We start from the raw sequence: 20000 nt of genomic DNA, 5'->3' as shown, positions 1-20000 counted from the left end.
CTAGATTAATCTAGATTAATTTCATAATTACAGTGAGATTAATCTAGATTAAAAAAATTAATCTATGCCCACCCCTAATATATATATATATATATATATATGTATATATGAAGGGTTTATTTGCAAAACGGTGTATCTCCATTTTGTAGAATGTTGGGAAAAAAAGTATGTTCTTAAAATATTTGAATGGTAAGAATTCACACATAGATGATAGGCCATCTGAAGGGTACAGGTCTTTTCGTTGAATGGATTCTTGAGAGGGGACCATTCGAACAAAACGTTGGACCATTTGTATAAGGCAGGGGATCTTTCATCGAGGACGTTCCGTCTACCGCAAAAGCCTACGAAAGGTCCTTAAAATTGAACTAAAGATCCTTAGGTTTCAACTAAACGTCCCTTCAGCCTGCCTATATTAGAAATGTAAATCATATACATATACATATATACACACACACACACACACACACACATATATGCATATATTCCCTTACGCCTTTATTCCCATCTTACAGCACAGCAAAGCTGATCTCAAGGCAAACAAATAAAGAGGGAAAAAAATAAGAAGACAGAAAAAGAAAGAGGAGAACAGGACTTTGATCCTGAAGTGCTTGCTGGCTTGAAACAAGACGCCTTGACACAGAGCCTCCTAAAGAGCTCAAAGGCAGATCAAACAAGGCAAAAGCCATCAGCCTTCTCACTTTTTTGTCCTCCAATTAACTTAAATAAAGAAATAAAGTAAAGAAATAAAAGAGGAAATAGAACTGAATGTGACGTGATTGCACTGATGGGAACAAATTGTTGCAATTAGCACTACATTTACCAAAACTAACACACACACACAAACACACACATGTGCATGCACAGGTGCATGCATAAACACACGGACACACACACAAAGACACACGGACACACACACACACACACACACACACACACACACACACACACACACACACACACACACACACACACACACACACACACACACACACACCTCTCCAAGTTTAATATCATGCAGGTTGGCCATGACGGTGATCTTCTTATCATTTGCACCCATCACTTTCTTTCAGCCCTCACGTCCTACACGCACGCATGCACACACGCACGCACGCACGCGTGCACGCACACGCGCACGCACACACACGCACACACGCACAAACTTTTCTTTTCTTTCCCTGTCTTTTTTTTTCACCCTTCCTGGCTGCTATTTTGCATCTGACATATCGAAAGGTCAAATCCTCCTATCTATGAAAGTGAATATTTGTGGTGCACGACGGGCACTTTGAACTAAAGCTCAAGTCACGTCATTCCAAACAGTTTGGTGTACAGAGGAGAACAAAGGAGAGGAGGAGAGAAAGAGCATGGGTGTGTGGGAGAGAGTGAAAGTAGGAGAGTGTGTGTGTGTATGCGTGCGTGCGTGTGTGAATGCGTGCTGCTGTGCGTGCCCGTGTGCCTGCGTGCTCGACATTGTATGTGTTTGATACTGCATATTGGTGTTTCCCAACCAGGGGTTCGTGCACCACCAGCGGATACATGGAAAAATGTAATTAAAACAAATACACTGTATGGAGTGTAGTCACATTAGGATGGAGGAACAGATATGCACCATCACTGAGGGGGTACAAAGAGTGAGATTCACAGTCACCAAAATATAGAGAAGGAGTGAGAGCGCAACACAGTGTAGCCACATAATATACTCGTGACACAGTATAGCCACATAATATACTCGTGACACAGTATAGTCAGATATACTCACCACTCAAAGTCGGACTCTGTGCATTGACAGGGCTCTGAGATGACGGTGACCGAGTGTGTTTTACCCATAACGCACCGGGCCACTGGCTTCAACTTCCTGTAGATGCGTTTCACCCCCATCAGACACGTCTCCCCCTACAAAACACAAACAAATACACAGTGAGACAAGTGATGTGTACACACCACAATTCATTAAATGCCCTACTCCACCTGATGAAAATTGCTGTTTGGAACTATTTGTCTCTCAAACCATAAATGATTCACACTGGGTAGGGGAGCATGTTCGGCATTAACAAACAAGTTTGTCAGAGGACGCGCTCAACTACTAGGAAAAAATGAATGTCTTTGGGTGCGCAATAAAAGGTATCAACTTAAAGAAGAAAAATCTGCACTCACAAGCTACGTCTCATTATTTATTTATAGATTACCACCATGTCCACAAGCAAACGCGTTTCGGCTATCAACCTTCTTTACGGCATTAACAAACACCATATCATAATAATGGTATAAAGACCTGGTCTCCAAACAAAGGCCCGCGGGCCAAATCCGGCCCGGGCATGGCAAACATTTGACCCTCCATGAGGTCAGAACGCATGAAAACATAAACGTGTGTCATTTTCAATCACTAAAACTTCAATGAGTCATATCTCTCCAAAAGCATTCACAGAGTGAGATCTTATGCTAACAGTCTCATAACAGCCATTGACAAGAAGGGAAAACAGAAAATCGAACATCTGTCCTCTGTCCAGACATCTAACTTGTTTCTCAGTGGGTTGGGGTGTGTTGGTTTGGCCCGAAGCCTCACTTGTTCTACATAATTTGGCCCTTGGAGAAATATAATTGACCACAAGGTAGACAGTAACAAAAAAATCCTTCAGTGACTTGCTTTACTTATTTTAGGCTATTTCCGAAGCAGAAGGCTGAGATTTGTGTTTATCAACACAATAACCTTTTACTGTTTCGGGATGTTGCTTTTGCTGTTTTTTTTGTTGCTGTTGCCATTTCCAGAATTGGTGTGCCTATGGCTGAAAAGGTTTTGTTGGGGTGAAGAAGGATTGCACTTATTTATTAATTTATTTTTTCATTTATTATTTTTCTGGGGAGGTAAAGAGCAACTGCGAGAAAAAACAAAAAACTTCTCTCTCCAACGTCTAGTCATTATTCTTTGTTTTTTTTTCAATGGGTGGAGTGTTTTCTTTTTGTTCCACCACACAAATGCTGTATTTCCCCTTCTGCATACAAATCTGTTTGTGCTGGTTGGTGGGAGTGAAGGAGTACTCTTCCTGCCCCCCTCTGTTTTCTAGGGGGTGTATTGCCAACACAAAAATGGAAACATATTTATTATTATATCATATGCCAGTTTTGAAACCATTGTTTCCCCACCAGGGGTGCAGGATTACATTTGCAACAAATACAGGTCAGAGACATAGAAATGGAACAATGTGCTGCAACTATCAAGATTCAAGATTCAAGCTTCAAGCTTCAAGATTAGTTTATTACGTCTTATTATAGGTTTGAAGCCTATAAAGAGTAAAAAATGTTGTGGGTTTTTTTGTGTCCTCAAAAAGATTTAAAAATAAAAATAAAAAAAGAGAGGGGGGTGGGTGGGAAAAAGTGCAAAGAAAGTGCCTTGTTGTCTTCAGCATGAATTCAGTAATCTAACTGCTTGGTGGAAGAAACTACTTTGGAGTCTGGTAGTGTGAGACTTCAGGCTTCTATACCGTTTCCCAGAGGGTAATATAGTAAACAGTTCATGGTTGGGGTGACTATACAGTTCCCATACCATGCAATAATGGTCCCCGTCAGAATGCTCTCAATGGTGCCTCTGTAAAACGACCTCAGGATCTTGGGTCTCATCCCAAACTTTCTCAATCGTCTGAGGTGGTAGAGACGTTGCTGGCATGTTTTTTACAATGCGCTGTGTGTGACTGTCCCAGGTGAGGTCTTCTGAGATGGTAACGCCAAGGAATTTAAAGTCTCTCACCCTCTCCACTGTCTCACCGTTGATATTAATGGTTTCAAACTGGTGTTCTTTCCTCCTGAAGTCAACTATTAATTCTACAGGTGGTGTATGGACTTGCTTTCCATGTGTCAATACATAGTAGTGTAAGCCTACCGCATGTATCAATGTCATTGTGATTATTCAAAAAATGTCATCTTGACTTGGAATTAGACTACTGTACACCTGGACATGGCTAATTATCTCATTGTGATGATTAAAAAAAATGTAATTTTGACTACTATACTTCTGGCCACGGCCAATTACCTTTGAAGTTCCAGATTCTTCCTCAGTCAGCAAAATTGTTTCTGACTTGCTAGTGCATTTTTTTAGACAATAAAGCTCCACTACCTTAGCTGAGAATATTTACGTGTACGAAAGAATTGGTAGGGAAAACAGTGCATACATACACTGAATGTAGAGAGTATAGCAATGTCTTGCCTTACCAATATGTAAAGTGAGCGAATGGTAGAGAATGAGGCATTCATAAATATCAAAGATATTACCATTTTCACACCCTAAACTCAAGCAAATTCCAATCTTCACCAGTGGCAAAGCTAAAGTCTCAAAAGTCATACAGAGGTACAGAGAAGAGTTTTTGGTGGGTTACTCCATTCTAATAAATTGTCTTCTATTTGAATACAGAAACTGTTTAATCAATAAGCCACGAGAGGCTGTGGGTTTGTGTTCGATTTATAAAAGGAAAGGGGAGTTGTAGCACAATACGAAGCAGACTCAAGTGGCGTATTGCTTATCTAACATTTGCAGTGAATCACAGACAATATATTTTTTTAAAGTGCTGTTATAATGAATTCGCCTCACGTCGTTCAGTTGAGGAAGTGGTTGGTTAACGGCAGCAACACTGGGCATGCACATGTTCATCGTGCTACCAGATACAAACTTTGCTAGCCTGGTAAACCAGCGCCACCCGCTGGACGCTGAAAAATGTTCAGCTGCGAGTGGGTTTGGTATCGGATCTGAGAACGTGCCCTATGCCCTGAGTCTGGCAAACCCAATCACAACGCAGAGATTTGTTTTGAATCAAAGCGGGCGGGGTTTTGAGGGTGTGACGACAAATCTCGCAAGACCGTTGGGAAAGCACATCAACGGCAAAGATTGCAGATTGGTCAGAGCGCCGGCACGGTTTGAAAAAACAACAGGTTGTTCTCATCAACTACCTTCGGAGGTATCGTTTAGGCCAGATTAAATTACTCCAGTCTCACATTTTGGCTGGTTTATCAGGCTGAAACTTTGCTACAAAAAGTCAGAAAAGTGACATGAAGAGAGAGAGAGAGAGAGAGAGAGAGAGAGAGAGAGAGAGAGAGAGAGAGAGAGAGAGAGAGAGAGAGAGAGAGAGAGAGAGAGAGGGAGAGAGAGCAGATGTCTTCACCTGGTTCTGGAGGTGCCATGTCTGGTAGTCTCCCTCGGTGCATCGGCGGTTAAAAATGGACCTGAAGTCGATCTTCACCAGCTGCCATTCAGAGCGATGGCTCACGTGACCAAATATCCTGCAGAGGAAAACATACACACGCACATACACATGCATACATGTGCACGTACACACACGCGCACGCGCACGCACGCACGCACACGCACACACACACGCAAACCGAACCATCCATCAGTTATCTACTGAGCTGTCTTTGCCATATTACAGTTTTTTTTCAATTGCTAACAAGCTTTTGTCCAATCCTCAGCGACATTTGCAAAACTCTTAATACAGTTAGTACACCAAGGGCTTTCCATTGCCATACAGTTGACACATTACATGCCTTTTTCACACAATTAGCAGTCAATGAATGCACTGTTTAGCCAATTGGGCTTGGTAGGTGGTAGTCTGTGTTAAGAGTTTAGAAAAAGTATCCAAAGTATGGGTAAGCGCTTGTTAGCAATTGAAAAAAACTGTAATGGCCGCAATCAAAGTGGCATCACACGTATTTAATATTCACAGTTGCACTCTCTAGGTAAAAAACACACCGCTTGTTTTTTTTGGAGTGAATTAAAAAAAAGTTTTTTTCTGTCCTTGCTTTTATTTAGGAAACATTAGCTGTGCAAATCTTTGTGAAATATTTTTTTTTCCATTGCCATCCCAGACATTCGGGGCTTTTAAATGAAATTGTGGGTGTTAAAAAGCTATTATGAGGCTTAAATGCTGATTGTAAAATGGCAGCCAAGTGGTCAGATGATAAGTACCTGAGTCCATTCTCTTCACATTTAGAGTGATAGCTACATCAACCATAGACTACTAATAAGGGCGGTACAGCATTTCAGAGGGCAAGCATGCACGCACACACACGCACACACACACACACACACATGCGCGCACACACACACACACACACACACACACACACACACACACACACACACACACACACACACACACACACACACACACACACACACACACACACACACACACACACAAACACACACACACACACACACACACACACACCGCTGCCTGCCATATCCTCTCCAATAACGTCTTTGAAATTGGAAAATGGGGTTTTCCTGGACCTTAACTGATTGTGAGTCCTTGACAGCGTTTGAATGATTCCGAAATGAGAAAAGAGGACATTGTCAACCATCCACTGAAGACAACATCATGTCTTTTCTTGTGTATCTATCCATCACTTACACTGTCTTACTTTCTGTCTTACTTTCTGTATTACTTTCTGTCCGTTTGCCTGTCTGTTTGCCTGTCTGTTTCTGTCTGTCTGTCGGTCTGCCTGTCTGTTTGTCTGTCTGTCTGTCTCCTGTCATGTGTCTTTCTTTTCCTCTTTGTCCGCCTGTCTGCCTGTCTGTCTGTCTGTCTGTCTGTCTCATGGTCTGACCATCACGTCATGTGTCTTTTCCTCTTTGTCCGCCTGTCTCTCTGGCTGACTGTGAGGACAGGTCCGCTGACAGCTTTGGCTGGGCCCAGGACAAAGTGATCTGAAAGGACCCCCCAGCCCAATACATACAATGTAATGAGACCCCAATTCTGGGCCCCTTCTGTCCCTGGGCCCGGGACAACTGTGCCCTTTGTCCACCCCTGCCGTCCCCCCTGTGTGAGGACATCAGGCCTGTCAGCATCTCTTGGGATTCCTCGACTGCGTAATGCCAGGCATACACTGTGCAACTTTTGGCCCAATTTTACCATGATTTGTCACTTGCATGACTTTTAGGGAATTGGGCTGATTTCTTGCTTAGTCGGAGCTCAATCGTATGTCTTACATCATGTAGTGTGCAAAACAACAAGTGATTTTACCTCATGACCAGCTTGCGATCTGCAATTGTATAGGGTCACAAGAAAATCAAAAGTGTTTGATATCCTGGTCGCCCCTCGTGAGTAAATCACACAGTTGAAGCAGTGCTACGACCTGATTTGACACAACACATGCACAAATTGACAGTGTCAGTTCTACGTACGTCATGATCAGGGTCTCCTCCCCAGGTTCCCCCAGCAGCCCGTCCACAAACAGCGGAGACGACGTGAAGCTGTACTTGTTCCACACCCTGCCCTCATCAAAGCTGAGCCTGGAGGGAGGCAAAACACACGCACGCACACGCACACACACACACACACACACACACACACACACACACACACACACACACACACACACACACATACACACACACACACACACAAAGTTAATGCTTTGAATCATTTCATGCAAATCACCAAATTATATGACAGATAACTCACCAAAATCAAACCATTAGCACAAATTCAAAAACCTCGAGAGAACGGAGATAAATCAGTCAAAACTATTCTGAAGGTCATGGTGCCGAATTCTAAAGTAGTGCTTTCTCTAACACTGTCACCATTTCCCAATGTCGAGTGTATGAGCCTTGGAAGTGTGTCAGCTTAATTAGTCATGCCCAGTGATTGGATACTCTGTGGAGTTCACAAAAGAGTATCCAATCAATGGGCGTGATTAAGAAGGCTGATACACTTGGAAGGACGCACACTGGACATTGGGAAACGGCCTATCTGTGTACACCCACTGCGGTTAATATGGTAAACACATGAATGAGCAAGTATAGTGAAATAAACAGTACGGTTGTTAATCATCATTCTAAAGCTGGGCTTACAATGTGCGACTTTTGCCCCGATTTTGCCCCGATTTGGCACTCGCACGACTTTTTGAGAGTCGGGGCGATTTCTTGCTCAATCGCAGGTCAATCGTGAGTCTCGCATCGTGCAGTGTACATGGGGTAACGACAAGCAATTTCGCCTCACGATCGTGCAATCGCAGGGTCGCAAGAAAATCAAAACGGTTTGAAATTCTGGTCGTGGCTCGTGCGTAAATCGCAGTTAAAGCAGTGCTACGACCCGATTTGACAATTCACATGCACAAATTAATAGGGCCGTGCGATTCGCTGTTGAGCACGACCTCATCTCCACCTCAGGTGCGCATGTTCCCTCCTCTGCAGACCGGGGAAACATGCCTGCCGCGTCGTACGGTGGAAGCATTTCGCTCGCATCCGACTGTCGGCTCGCGTAGTGTGAGGACGTGAATCGTGAGCTGTGAACTTTTAAACAGTGAAATTCCATCGTGCAGTGTGAGCAGAAGCTTAAGACCCACGAGTGAAAATATCGCACAGTGTATGCCCTGCTTTAGGTGTCCTTGTCTGCAGGTGTGGATGAAAAGGGCTGAGTATCGTTCCACTGTGAAGGATTCAAAAACATGGCCTTTAAGAGGTCTTGGTAGATAACATGTTTTTCACGGCGATTAAGCTCCAACTAACTGAAACAAATTAGTTTAAGACTGATCATTTTGCAATATTTAACAATCTTCACTCTTGAAACACAGAAGTTGTTGACTTGGGTTGACCTTCCATCAATGCAGAGCAGACATCCTCACTCTCCCAGGCGTCCTTTTCCTGTGAATATCTTCAACTATATTCATCATCATATCTAGTCTTTGCACTTACAGTGGCACTTCACAGGGACTCTTAATGTATTCAAAGGTGTTGGATTTCATTTTATTCTGTCTATTTATTATTTCAATATTTTACTTCTGTCTCTTATTTAATATACGTGTAACAAGTTAGAGGGGTCATCCATCTTCCATATTGTGCCAGAATGCCTGAATTGGTTAAGATAAGAGGATAGGATAAGGGAAACTACAACTGACACGTCTTTAAACTTACAGAGACACTTCATAGGGACACTTGAGTAATTCAGTAGTATTGGATGTCAGGACTTTACATTTTTTTCAGTATTATTACACAATATTATCTTCATCTCATCCTCTTGTGACAGGTTGCAGGGGTGATCTGTCTTCCTCAGCGTGTGAGGATGCCTGAATTGGTTAGTCTAAGAGGAGATAAGTGGGCAGCAGTCATGATAAATAGGGGAGGGGAGGAACTCATATGTCAATGAGGGTTTGCACTGATGGCTGACTGCCTTCCATAGAGAAAGAATATGAGAAGAGTTTTGGGGCCGAGAGAGGGAGATAGGGAGATAGGGTGAGGGTTTGCATTGATGGCTGGTTGACTGTCTTCCATAGATAAAATGTATAGAGAACATAGGTGCAGTGAGAAGGAGAGAAGAAGGGATACAGTGAGAGAGAGAGAGAGAGAGAGAGAGAGAGAGAGAGAGAGAGAGAGAGAGAGAGAGAGAGAGAGAGAGAGAGAGAGAGATACAGAGAGAGAGAGAGCGAGAGAGAGAGAGTGTGTGAGGGAGAGAGATAGAGAGAGAGAAACTAGACAGATAGATTGAATGAGATGAGCCAGCTCACAGTAAGTCTGAATTGGGCAAATTACAGAGATCTCAGCAAAGTGTGAAGCAGACATCAAGATGTCTTTTGTGGTTTAAGTCAGTCTAAGGCTCTGTTTAATGTCTGAAATGTTTTCATTTTTCAACACGGCTTGTTAAATATCCAAGTGTGCATCTTACGAGATATGTCTGATGGGATGTGGTGTATGTCTGATGGCCACCAGAGCTCCTCCCTGGTCCAGATACAGCACACTGTACTCCTCATCAAAGATCTGCAAGACAAAAGACACACAATGTTAAGCCAAGGCACATTTACATCGGAAGAGTTCAGATGCAAACCCCCCTAAGTGCCTTTTCAGAAAATAATCTTAATTAATTTTTATTTAATACAAAGCTTTCAAAATTGCATATTTTGTTATTTTATTTATGTAATATAACACATAACTGTTTTTCTACATGCTTTGTATGAAAATGGCGAAGGAATCGCAATAGTATGTTCAAAGAAAGTGGATGTAACCAAGAAGCGTCATTTTGTTTCCTTTCTGGTATCCACTTTATGTCGGGTGAACGCCCCTTTAGGAGACCTTCGGTTAGGAGACCTTCGGAGTCCTGAGGCTGAGAATCAATGAAGTCCCCTTAGCGCCGTAGATGGCGGTAGCGCACGTCTTGCGCAAACACCTCAAAAAGAGAAGAAGAAGTAGGGGACAACGCCCCCTTAGGAGACCCAACTTGAGCACACGCTTTTGCATTGAGTGGGCGTGGTTTGCGATATCTTTGTTTGATTCAGTATTTTTGGTATGTTCTATGTATACCCTTCAAAACATGGCTTTACTTGTTGACATTTACCAAAACATCAGATTTACATGTCTCCCTCGACCTTGAGTTTTATAGTATGAATACTTAAAGGGACACTGTGTGAGATTTTTAGTTGTTTATTTCCAGAATTCATGCTGCCTATTCACTAATGTTACCTTTTTCATGAATACTTACCACCAGCATCACATTCCATGTATTCATTATATCTGGAAAAATTGCACTTTTCATACATGAAAAAGGGGATCTTCTCCATGGTCCGCCATTTTGAATTTCCAAAAATAGCCATTTTTAGCTGCAAAAATGACTCTACTTGGACCATACAAGAAAATGTTTGTTTATTACTAAGTAAACTTTCATGTAAATATCAAAGTCGGCAATAGGTGGCCCAGTTTCAATGAGCAGCATAGTTGCAGTACCTTTTTTTGACCATTTCCTGCACAGTGTACCTATAATACTTAATACTTATTTGGAACAATCTGACCGGCCACATCCAGAATTCCCCTTCACTGGCCATGTTTAAGCGACACATCTCTTCCTGGAGGCTTATGGCTGCTAGTTCCACAAGCACTTTCACTTACATGCATTCACACACACGCTCACACACTGACGCGCGCACACACACACACTTTCCAACACAACACTCTGTGAAGCGTCCTTGGGTGTTTTGAAAGGCGCTATATAAAACGAAAGTATTATTATTATTATTATTATTATTATTATTATTATTATCATTATTATTATTATCATTAACAGTGTGTCCCCAAAGACACTGAAAATGAGGGTACTTGGAAACAGATGTCATCAGCTAAGTACAGGTAGACCTACGCTCCCAAATCCATCTGCTGCAAATGGGTGCCAACAAGACCTAACGCTGCCATCAAAACAATCCCATAACATACACATATTCATGCACACACACACGCCAGCATGCACACAGAGACCAAATTTCATTACATCAAATCTCTGTTAGGAGGCTGCAATTTCATTGTCATTTTCAAAGCTTCTCTCTCTCTCTCTCTCTCTCTCTCTCTCTCTGTCTCTCTCTCTCTCTCTGTCTCTCTCTCTCTGTCTCTGCGATGAGCAAACTGATAGACTGTGTCGAATGAGGCAGAAAGGAAATTAAATGTTGATTTGTTTCATGTCTGGTGAGACGATGGAGAACAGTGAAAGCATACGCCGATTTACAGAACGTGAAATTAATTTTCCATTTTCTCGACGCACATGGTTTGCGTTTTAATGTACTGTATGTAATGAAAGCCAATATGTTATGACTTTGCAATATTTGTAAAATGTGCATGTACGGTAAATATGTTTCCATTCAGTAAATTTGTTTTCGATGTGCTCTGCTTAGTTAATATCCATCCTCTTTCCTGTCTTGCTTCACGAGTTCGACTAACATTTTGATTAAAGTTCTGGGTCACATCAGGGTAATCCTTGCCTGAGTCAAGATATTAATTACTTTTCAAGATATTGATACTCGTAATTCTTTTCAACAATACATCAAAATTAGAAATCAAACACATACAGATAGGTAGATAGACCCATCTTTATCTGGGACACTGCCTTGACCGCACACATGCACGCAAGCACGTACACACACACACACCAATTGTCCTATTAATTACTTCCCACCTCGCTGTGTTGTTATTGTTTTTTTTCCCACATTTCTACATTTTACTTACTTAGCCCCTGTAAACAATAAATCAGGCCATCAAAATTATTTGAAGAGCCCACCAACCTGCCTTGTGCAGGGCGATGAATCAAATTACAATGTATTGTTTGATGATCTCCGTTGGATACAGAGTATAGGAAAGTATAGGATTATAGGCCCTGAAGATGTAGATGGATATCATCCATATTGAAATGACCTCGTGCCCTCATGCTCACTCTGTTATTCTTGGTAATTTTTTCTCTTTTTGAGTTTCTCTTGTTTCACTTTTCATTTGTCCTCAATTACCCTGACACCATCCATCCATTCAGCCATCATTCATCCATCCACCCATCCATCCATCCATCTATCCAGATCTCATTTCTTGATGTCTTTGTCTCACCTGTCTCCAAGTGTTTCCTGCATCTGATGTGATGTACATGCTGACATTACTGCTGCTAAGACCACCGCCAATAGAACCTTCAATAGAGAAGGAGAGAGAGAGAGAGAGAGAGGGAGAGAGAGAGAGAGAGAGAGAGAGAGAGAGAATGAGAGGGAGAGGGAGAGGGAGAGATAAAAAGATTGTATGAAGAGGTTGAGAAAAAAAGGCAAACAAGGAGAAAGAGCATCCGGAAGAGACAGAGATGGAGGGTAGTTAATGTAAATGCAATGAAGCAGACTAGACAGCAATATCCTCATGTGTAAATGAAAAGGACACTTTTCCTTTCAGTGATTAATTCAACCTTCACATTTGTGTGCTCAACGTCTTCAGAGGGTTCTTTAGATCACACACACACACACACACACACACACACGCACGCACACATACACGCACGCGTTTGCGCGCACACACACACCCTTTTTTACTTTTTGGTATGCATACAGGCACCCTGTAATCTTTGCCCAGCTTGAGTCCGTCGGGCATTTTGATGGAAGGTGGAGAAAGAAGGAAGGCACTTCGGCAGAAAGAGATAAGAGCTGTGAGACATTAATCTGGCCCAGGACACATTATATGCGACATTATGCGATACGCAAGCCACATATAAATGGGGTTGGAATTATTGAAAGCATTTCTAGTCTAGAGAGACGAAATGATTTACACAATGCACAGACATATGTCTACTAAACAACTGAACTATTTTTTGTAATCTACCTGTATAGATCTAGCTGCAACTGTTGGAATAACATTGCTATAGAAGAAGCTACAACAAAAAACTGACATTCTCACCTGATGCTATGATGATGCCAGGGGCCGACTCTTTGCTGGCGATGTTGCCAGATGTGTAGGGATTGGCCGACACATGGAGGTGCAAGTGGAGGGAGCAGTATGGCTAAAACAGAGATTAAAAAGATAAACAAATAAACAAAGGTAACACAGTATTTAAAATATGCAGTAGATGTCCCCTAACCAGGCCGTGCCCTCCTAGTTATGCAGCAGCTTCAGCATTGCTACCAGTCAGGTCAAGAGTCAATGCATGTACTTTCTGATTTCCTGCAAATACAGGAGCTCCTCCCACTTTGTTGGGAAGCAAACAATCATTAGCAAACCAAGGGAAGCCATTTGGGAAATGTTGTTTGGGAAATGCTAATTGTTATGCTCTTGGTCAGACCAAGTCTCGAAGAGATTTGAAAGTCGATGATTATCAGGCTGGATGTCCCCCACAGCCCCCTGTGCCGCTATGTGCAAGTACTGCAGTTTTGAGGTTATTAATCGGCTTATTTGGGAGTGTCTGGTTGCCTGGTTAACACCAGACCTAATCACAAGATGGGAGTTCCAAGGCTAAGTGTCTGGAGGGGCTAAACTCCCAGGTGAAAAACCCATATACTTAAAGTGTACTTTTTTTGACCGTACTTAGTACAAAGTGTACTATTTTCGGCGATTTAAAATGCGCTTCATTGCACTATTAGTGCGCTGAAGCACTACTAAAGCAGTACTTCAGCACACTTGCAGCACACTGAGGATGCTAAATTGGCACCGCTTTTGGACAACTTTAAGTGCACTACAAGCATACTTTTGAAAGTATGCTCCAAACACGCTTTTCATGCATTCGTATGGCATTAATAGTGTGCTTGAGTACACTTCTATAACATTTTATTGTTACTAGAAGTTCAATAAAAGTATATTAACTTCATGCTTCTTTGGACAACATTGGAACATTTTAAGTATGTAAAAAGTATATCATATTAAGTATTTTAAATATATAACAGGTATGCTTGAAGTGTATTTACAGTACTCTCCCAAGTACATGAAATAATATAAATGTAATATTACAAATCATGCTAGTTCTCAGAGCTTGTACATTACACACAACCACAGTCACAGTAGTGTTACAGTATGCATGCCTAGCATGCATGACATTTTCAATCATTGCATAGTTACAGACACTTCAGGGTTACATTTCACTTTCTTTCAATCTTGATCCTCTTTCCTGCAATTGATCACTTGAATTATCAACAATGGGGACACTGCAATCATTGTTTGAACAATTAGTTCCAACTTTCCTCCAACCATGACATTGTGGGAAGTGTGAGCCTATATATACCAGAACATATACGTGACCATCATAATGACGGTGGGAACATGGTAATTTTTTTGTGTACCACTTTAAATTTTAAAAAACCCTAAAATAAACACAGAATATAACAATGAGTAATATTTTCATGCAAACCAAAAATATTCCTTCAGGATGAATGGCTTTCTGTTTGAGAAATGTACCTCCAAGAAGTGCATTGCATGATGGGACATGCATGATGGTGCATTATGGGTAAATGCACTTTGTGTAAGTGTCACGGGGTGACAATTGAGGCCCAAGTGAACCGAAAACTAGATGTCATTCATTCCCAATGTAATGCACCTGGAGCATGATTAGGATAATGGAGCGCAGGTGAGGAGGATGGAGGTGATTGGTGCACGTGGGTTGGTGAGCAGAGTTTTAAACGGCAAGAAACTAGACTGTGAGGAGGAAGCCGCAAGGAGAGATGACTGCGAGAATGCCATCCTGAGGGGAGAGAGGCGAGAGTGGAGCGGCAAGATGGGAGACGTCGGACACCGGTAACCGGACAGAGCCAGGCGAAAGGGACGAGAAGTTGGATGAGAAGTGGACGCGATCCTATGGATCAGAAGGCAACTGGCAGCTCGGAGGAGAGCGCGACTGGCATAGTGCCCAGAAGGAGTCCGCAATCAGAGTGACGGCCAGGTGAACCTGCCTCGATGGAAAGGGGTGAGACGGACATGCACCCCACCGTGAAGATGAGTGACTCGTATTCGCCTGGTTACTGTGGCCCCCGTGCGTGCGCCTCTCTCTCTCGCTCTCTCTCTCGCTCTCTCACTCTCTCTTTTCCTCTCGCTCGCACCCAAGACTGCTGAAGACCAACCAGCTATTCCGGGCCTACGCAGAAGAACTCCCATCGCTTCTCATCACCGCCAGCTGCTCCCGATTGAACGTGTGTGCCATGCCCCCGTTGCAGTGTAATTCACCTCGCAACCCCCGCACGGATGGACTTGGGTGGCTGGACTGTCCAAGCATTCCATTGGAGACTTCAGACTTGGGCGTGGGTGGGTTCCCCCGTGGGTAATGGACAGAGACAACTAGGCCTACCCCTTTGACTTTTTAATCCAGTGGTGGTAAATAAATAGAACGAAAACTGGAACTTGTGTCTTGGTTTTTGGTGTTGTGCAGTGAACTCCCAGGGTAGTAGAATCAAAGTGGGCGCGGCCAGCAAACGCGCGCCCCACCTGTGACATAAGCACACTTTGAAGATATTTGGGTGAAGTACAATCATTGTGCACTTAGAAAAAGTAAAATAGCAAGATGTGGTTTACTTTAAAGCACACTTTAGAAAACAACACGTCAAAGACATTTCGGTGAAGTATAATCACAGTGTACTTTTAAAAAGTACAATTGCAATATGTTATTACAAAATACACTTTTAGTAAGTTCACTATTAGTGCACTACTAGTATATTCCTCTATACACACTTTAGCCAAACATCTTTTAAGTCCACTTGAAGTATGGTTCGCTAAGTGTACTTTCTTTGAGAGCAACTTAATTACATCTAATTTTAAGTACACTTTAAATAAGCATATTGTAAACATACTTTTTCTTGGCACAAAAAGCACGAGTGCACTTTTAACATGCTAAGTACACTTCAGTCATGCTTTTATTGTACTAAATTGAACCACTTTTTCACCTGGGCTGCAATCAGCAGTGTCTTTGGCTGAGTCTGAAGGAGAACGTCCTGTGAGCCACCAGGGCTTAGAATGTTCTTCTGTCTTTGCCTTTCGTTTGGTAATATGAAGTCTTCATACGTGAGTTTAAGAAAGAGTAGCAGATGAGAAAATGTGTTTAGAAATGGTTTTGTTTGGAAGGGGGGGAAGAATGTTATGTAGTGCACCCTTTTCGCACAGATCTGTTCTTGAGAACACACAATAAATGTAGCCCCTGGGGAGTAGGTGAACAATGGATGAGCCGCTGGCTTCACCTGTTTGGCTGAGTGTTTTTGATTGATTGATTTTATTTATTTCAAATGTACACAAGAACAATAAGCAACCAATTAAATAAACACAAGTACCATCATTATTTGTGTGGCGTTGGAGCTAGCATCCTCCGGATGAGTTTTTAGAGACTGGCCGTGTGCCTGTAGATTACTTGGCCTTTGTGGATATACTGTGGTACTTTATATTTTATGGGGTTTTCCCTCCCAGCTGTAAACTTGGAGGAGAGCCATAATGACGAGCTAAGGGCTAAGGAGGACTGGGCTCATCTGACCATGACATAGCCTGATAAATGTTGATATCTTATAATAAGACTGTAAATACATTAAATAAGGCCACACCAATTTAATTTGTTGGTTCTCGGATTCGCCGCTTGTATTTTGTATCAAAATGAAAAAAAAAAAAAAAACGGTTTCAATACCCCAAAAAATGAAATCGCTTAAAAAAAACCGAAGACTGCATGTTTTCATGAACGGAGAGGTGTCTCTTTAGTAGTTGGAGGTCATGTGACGTAGAGAACCAATAAAACCACTCCTTTCAACATGCCGATTACGACTAGCGAATCAGGAAACGTGTTACATTCAAATGGTTTTACAGACAAACATGCAATGGCAAGTTGAAGCCCCTGTGGGTAGTAGCAGCGGTGAAACACAGTATGGCTCTTAGTGGAATTAGTGGAGTGGGATAGCAGTTTTAAAAAAGTAAAACAACAACTATGGTCCCGCTTGGAGGAAGCAACCCCCCTGGTTACCCGTAGCTTAATTTCTCGCCCTTCCTCGTTCACAGGCAGCCCGACTTTTCAGAATAGAATGTTCGACTTCGCTCAACTATCCGAGTTCACATGTGCCAGCGAGTTTTGTGTTCTCAACCAGGCGAGTTTTGCAACGGAGGAGAGAGTTACTATCACGGTAAAAACAGCAAAATGACTTGAGGATATTTTTAAACACGAGAGAGTCACAATCACGGGGAAAAACTAAATGGCTTGAGCGGATATTAAACATTGCCACACAAAAACGCAGACGGGTGCAGAGCTGGCCAAACAACAGGTGACGCGCTAGTCTGTCGGGACTTCTGTGAGAGTTTTTAGATAGCGACTAGGGCAAGGCATCGTTCATGCACCTCGAGACAGCACGAGCGAGAGAGCGAGAGAGATGGAGAGAGAGAGAGAGACTGAGCGAGCGAGCGCACTAGTGCTGTCGTGTCTGTTCGTAGCGCTTGCTAAGAAACCACACTCATTATGCAGAGGGAGAGCGCTCAAAAACGGGGAAATAGACAAAACCCAATTCACCTCAGATTCCACTGTAAACATAGGCTAGGCTATTTGTGCCTAATGATTTTAAAAATTATGACATTTTTAGCAGGGTTTGTTAAAAAAAATCCATCCATCCATCCATCCATCCATCTATCTTCATATTGTAACTCTGTACTTGTGCCGTGTATTGCAGAAAAGGCTGGTATGTTGATCTTACTAGTCAAACACATACTGCCTACTTAAAGGCTTAAAGGCTACTAATTTGGTCTTTTCTACCAGCCAAACTGCTTGTAGTCAAGATGTGTTAGTTAGGTAGCCTACTGTCATGTCTTTTATAAAGAGCACATTTGGAAGACTAGTCTAGGCTATAGCACATGAAATGCTCCAGGTCTTTTAAAATATAGCAACAATAATATAATAATAATAATAATTATTATTATTATTATTATTGTTGTTGTTGTTGTTGTTGCTATTATTATTGCTATTGTTATTATTTTAATTATTATTTTTTAAAGCTGAGGTGCGTGTGTGTATGGGGTGGTGAAAACATTTGGGTGCACATACATTTTGTGCTGGTGCACCTAAACAAAAATGTAGGCGCACCAGTGCAACCAGTGCAAAAAGTTAGTCTGGAGCCCTGAAGTGCCAAGAAAAAGTCAAGAATCTGAATCAGATTGGACTGTTTGTTTTGTTAAAATTTAATTACTGTAACTTTTTCTGTTACTAGTAGTATTTTGTGCACATTCTGTACTCAAAGAAGAGTGAGATTACATTATTTTTGGTCTTTTATTTTATTGATTTTGGGACTTGTGCTTGTTGGTCACTGTTGTACGTAAGTGGTCTAACATTCTAAAGTTGTACTTGTATCAAAGATTCTCTGTTCTAATGCATTAAGAACGTCTCTGCTTGTATAGCTTGTAATTCCATTGATATGGTCACAATGCTGTATTTGCTGTCTTGTTCAATGAAGACTGCGGTTTCAGACTGTTGAATCATCTCAGTTTATTCAAACCAGATTAATATAATAATTGCCCTATGAGCTAATTTTGTGCCTGGTCTATTTGGCTGCCTTAATTCCCTTCTACACTGTCCTTCTCCGTGTCCAGGTGTTTGCCTGTCTTGCACCTTCCTTTGGAGGTCCATGTGAGGCTGATATACAGGTGGTATAACATAACAGTCCCCTTATTACATCCGTGGCATTACCACACGACTAATTTTTTTTTTTTTTTTTTTTCGCCCTCTCGCTTCAACTTTTTCCTGAAAAAATCCGAGAACCAACAAATTAAATTGGTGTGGCCTAAGTTATATAGATAAATTCAAACAAATAAGTTCAAAATCCTGTAGTGTTGGCCCACCCTGTATATCTTGTGTATGTATGATCACGCTAAATGATCTCTCTCTCTCTCTCTCTCTCTCTCTCTCTCTCTCTCTCTCTCTCTCTCTCTCTCTCTCTCTCTCTCTCTCTCTCTCTCTCTCTCTCTCTCTCTCTCTCTCTCTCTCTCTCTCTCTCTCACCAGCAGCCATGCCTTACCAGCATGCAGTGGATGCTGTTCCCCCTCAGGTCTGTATGGGGTGCCTGCAGCAGCCTCCAGTCTCTGCCCTTGTTGTAGGTGATGTAGGTCTTCACCTGGCTCTCGTGCTTCCTGTTGGCCAGGAACATTCCCTTGATCCCCGCCACCTAGGGCAGAATGGATACAACAAATTGAATCAATATCAATAAATATAAAAACCTATTTAAAACCTATATTCCCTTGATCCCCACCACCTAGGGCAGAATGATGATAGTATACATTTAAGTCAATTATGCATGTATACACATACACTTTTTTCACATGCAGAAGCAGTTTTAACGATAAATGTTGGTTTCACCCACAGGTTTCAGTGCTGCATTGGGCCATTTTTTTTTTTTTTGGCAATTTCATCCAAATACCTGTGCCCATCCATATAATAATATATGTGCATGCTTAAAAAAATTGTGTTCACAAGATGTGAAATGGCCTACAGTACAGAGAGCATGGGAAGAGATTACAGGAAATAAACAGAGTTTACACAATGGTGAATATGGATGGACAGAGAAAAAAAGATAGCAGAAAGAAAGATGGAGGAACAGTGACAAAGAAAGAGAAGGAAATTAATACATATATATATATATATAGAGAGAGAGAGAGAGAGAGAGAGAGAGAGAGAGAGAGAGAGAGAGAGAGAGAGAGAGAGAGAGAGGGAGAGAGAGAGAGAGGGAGGATAGAAAATCAAAAGGGGAGCAAAAGTATGCCTCTTTACTCTCTAGTTATCTCTTCTTTCAACTCCTAATTTCATTTTCTT

General features: G+C 42.0%; 1 protein-coding gene across 1 annotated transcript in view; it reads right to left on the bottom strand.

Annotated features, from left to right (window-relative positions):
* Positions 1-20000, bottom strand: part of LOC134446435 (VPS10 domain-containing receptor SorCS1-like) — a 549670-nt gene that overhangs the window by 526717 nt on the left and 2953 nt on the right. Inside the window, exons 3-9 of the mRNA XM_063195805.1 lie at positions 19210-19356; positions 13160-13262; positions 12335-12411; positions 9648-9739; positions 7169-7276; positions 5145-5262; positions 1757-1890 (exon numbers count right to left, since the gene is read on the bottom strand). Of these exons, the coding sequence (XP_063051875.1) occupies positions 1757-1890; positions 5145-5262; positions 7169-7276; positions 9648-9739; positions 12335-12411; positions 13160-13262; positions 19210-19356 (779 nt within the window). The remainder of the gene's footprint in view (positions 1-1756; positions 1891-5144; positions 5263-7168; positions 7277-9647; positions 9740-12334; positions 12412-13159; positions 13263-19209; positions 19357-20000) is intronic.

The sequence above is a fragment of the Engraulis encrasicolus genome, chromosome 1, assembly GCF_034702125.1.
Source record: "Engraulis encrasicolus isolate BLACKSEA-1 chromosome 1, IST_EnEncr_1.0, whole genome shotgun sequence".
Taxonomy (NCBI): domain Eukaryota; kingdom Metazoa; phylum Chordata; class Actinopteri; order Clupeiformes; family Engraulidae; genus Engraulis; species Engraulis encrasicolus.
This window is presented reverse-complemented; position numbering and strand designations above follow the sequence as displayed.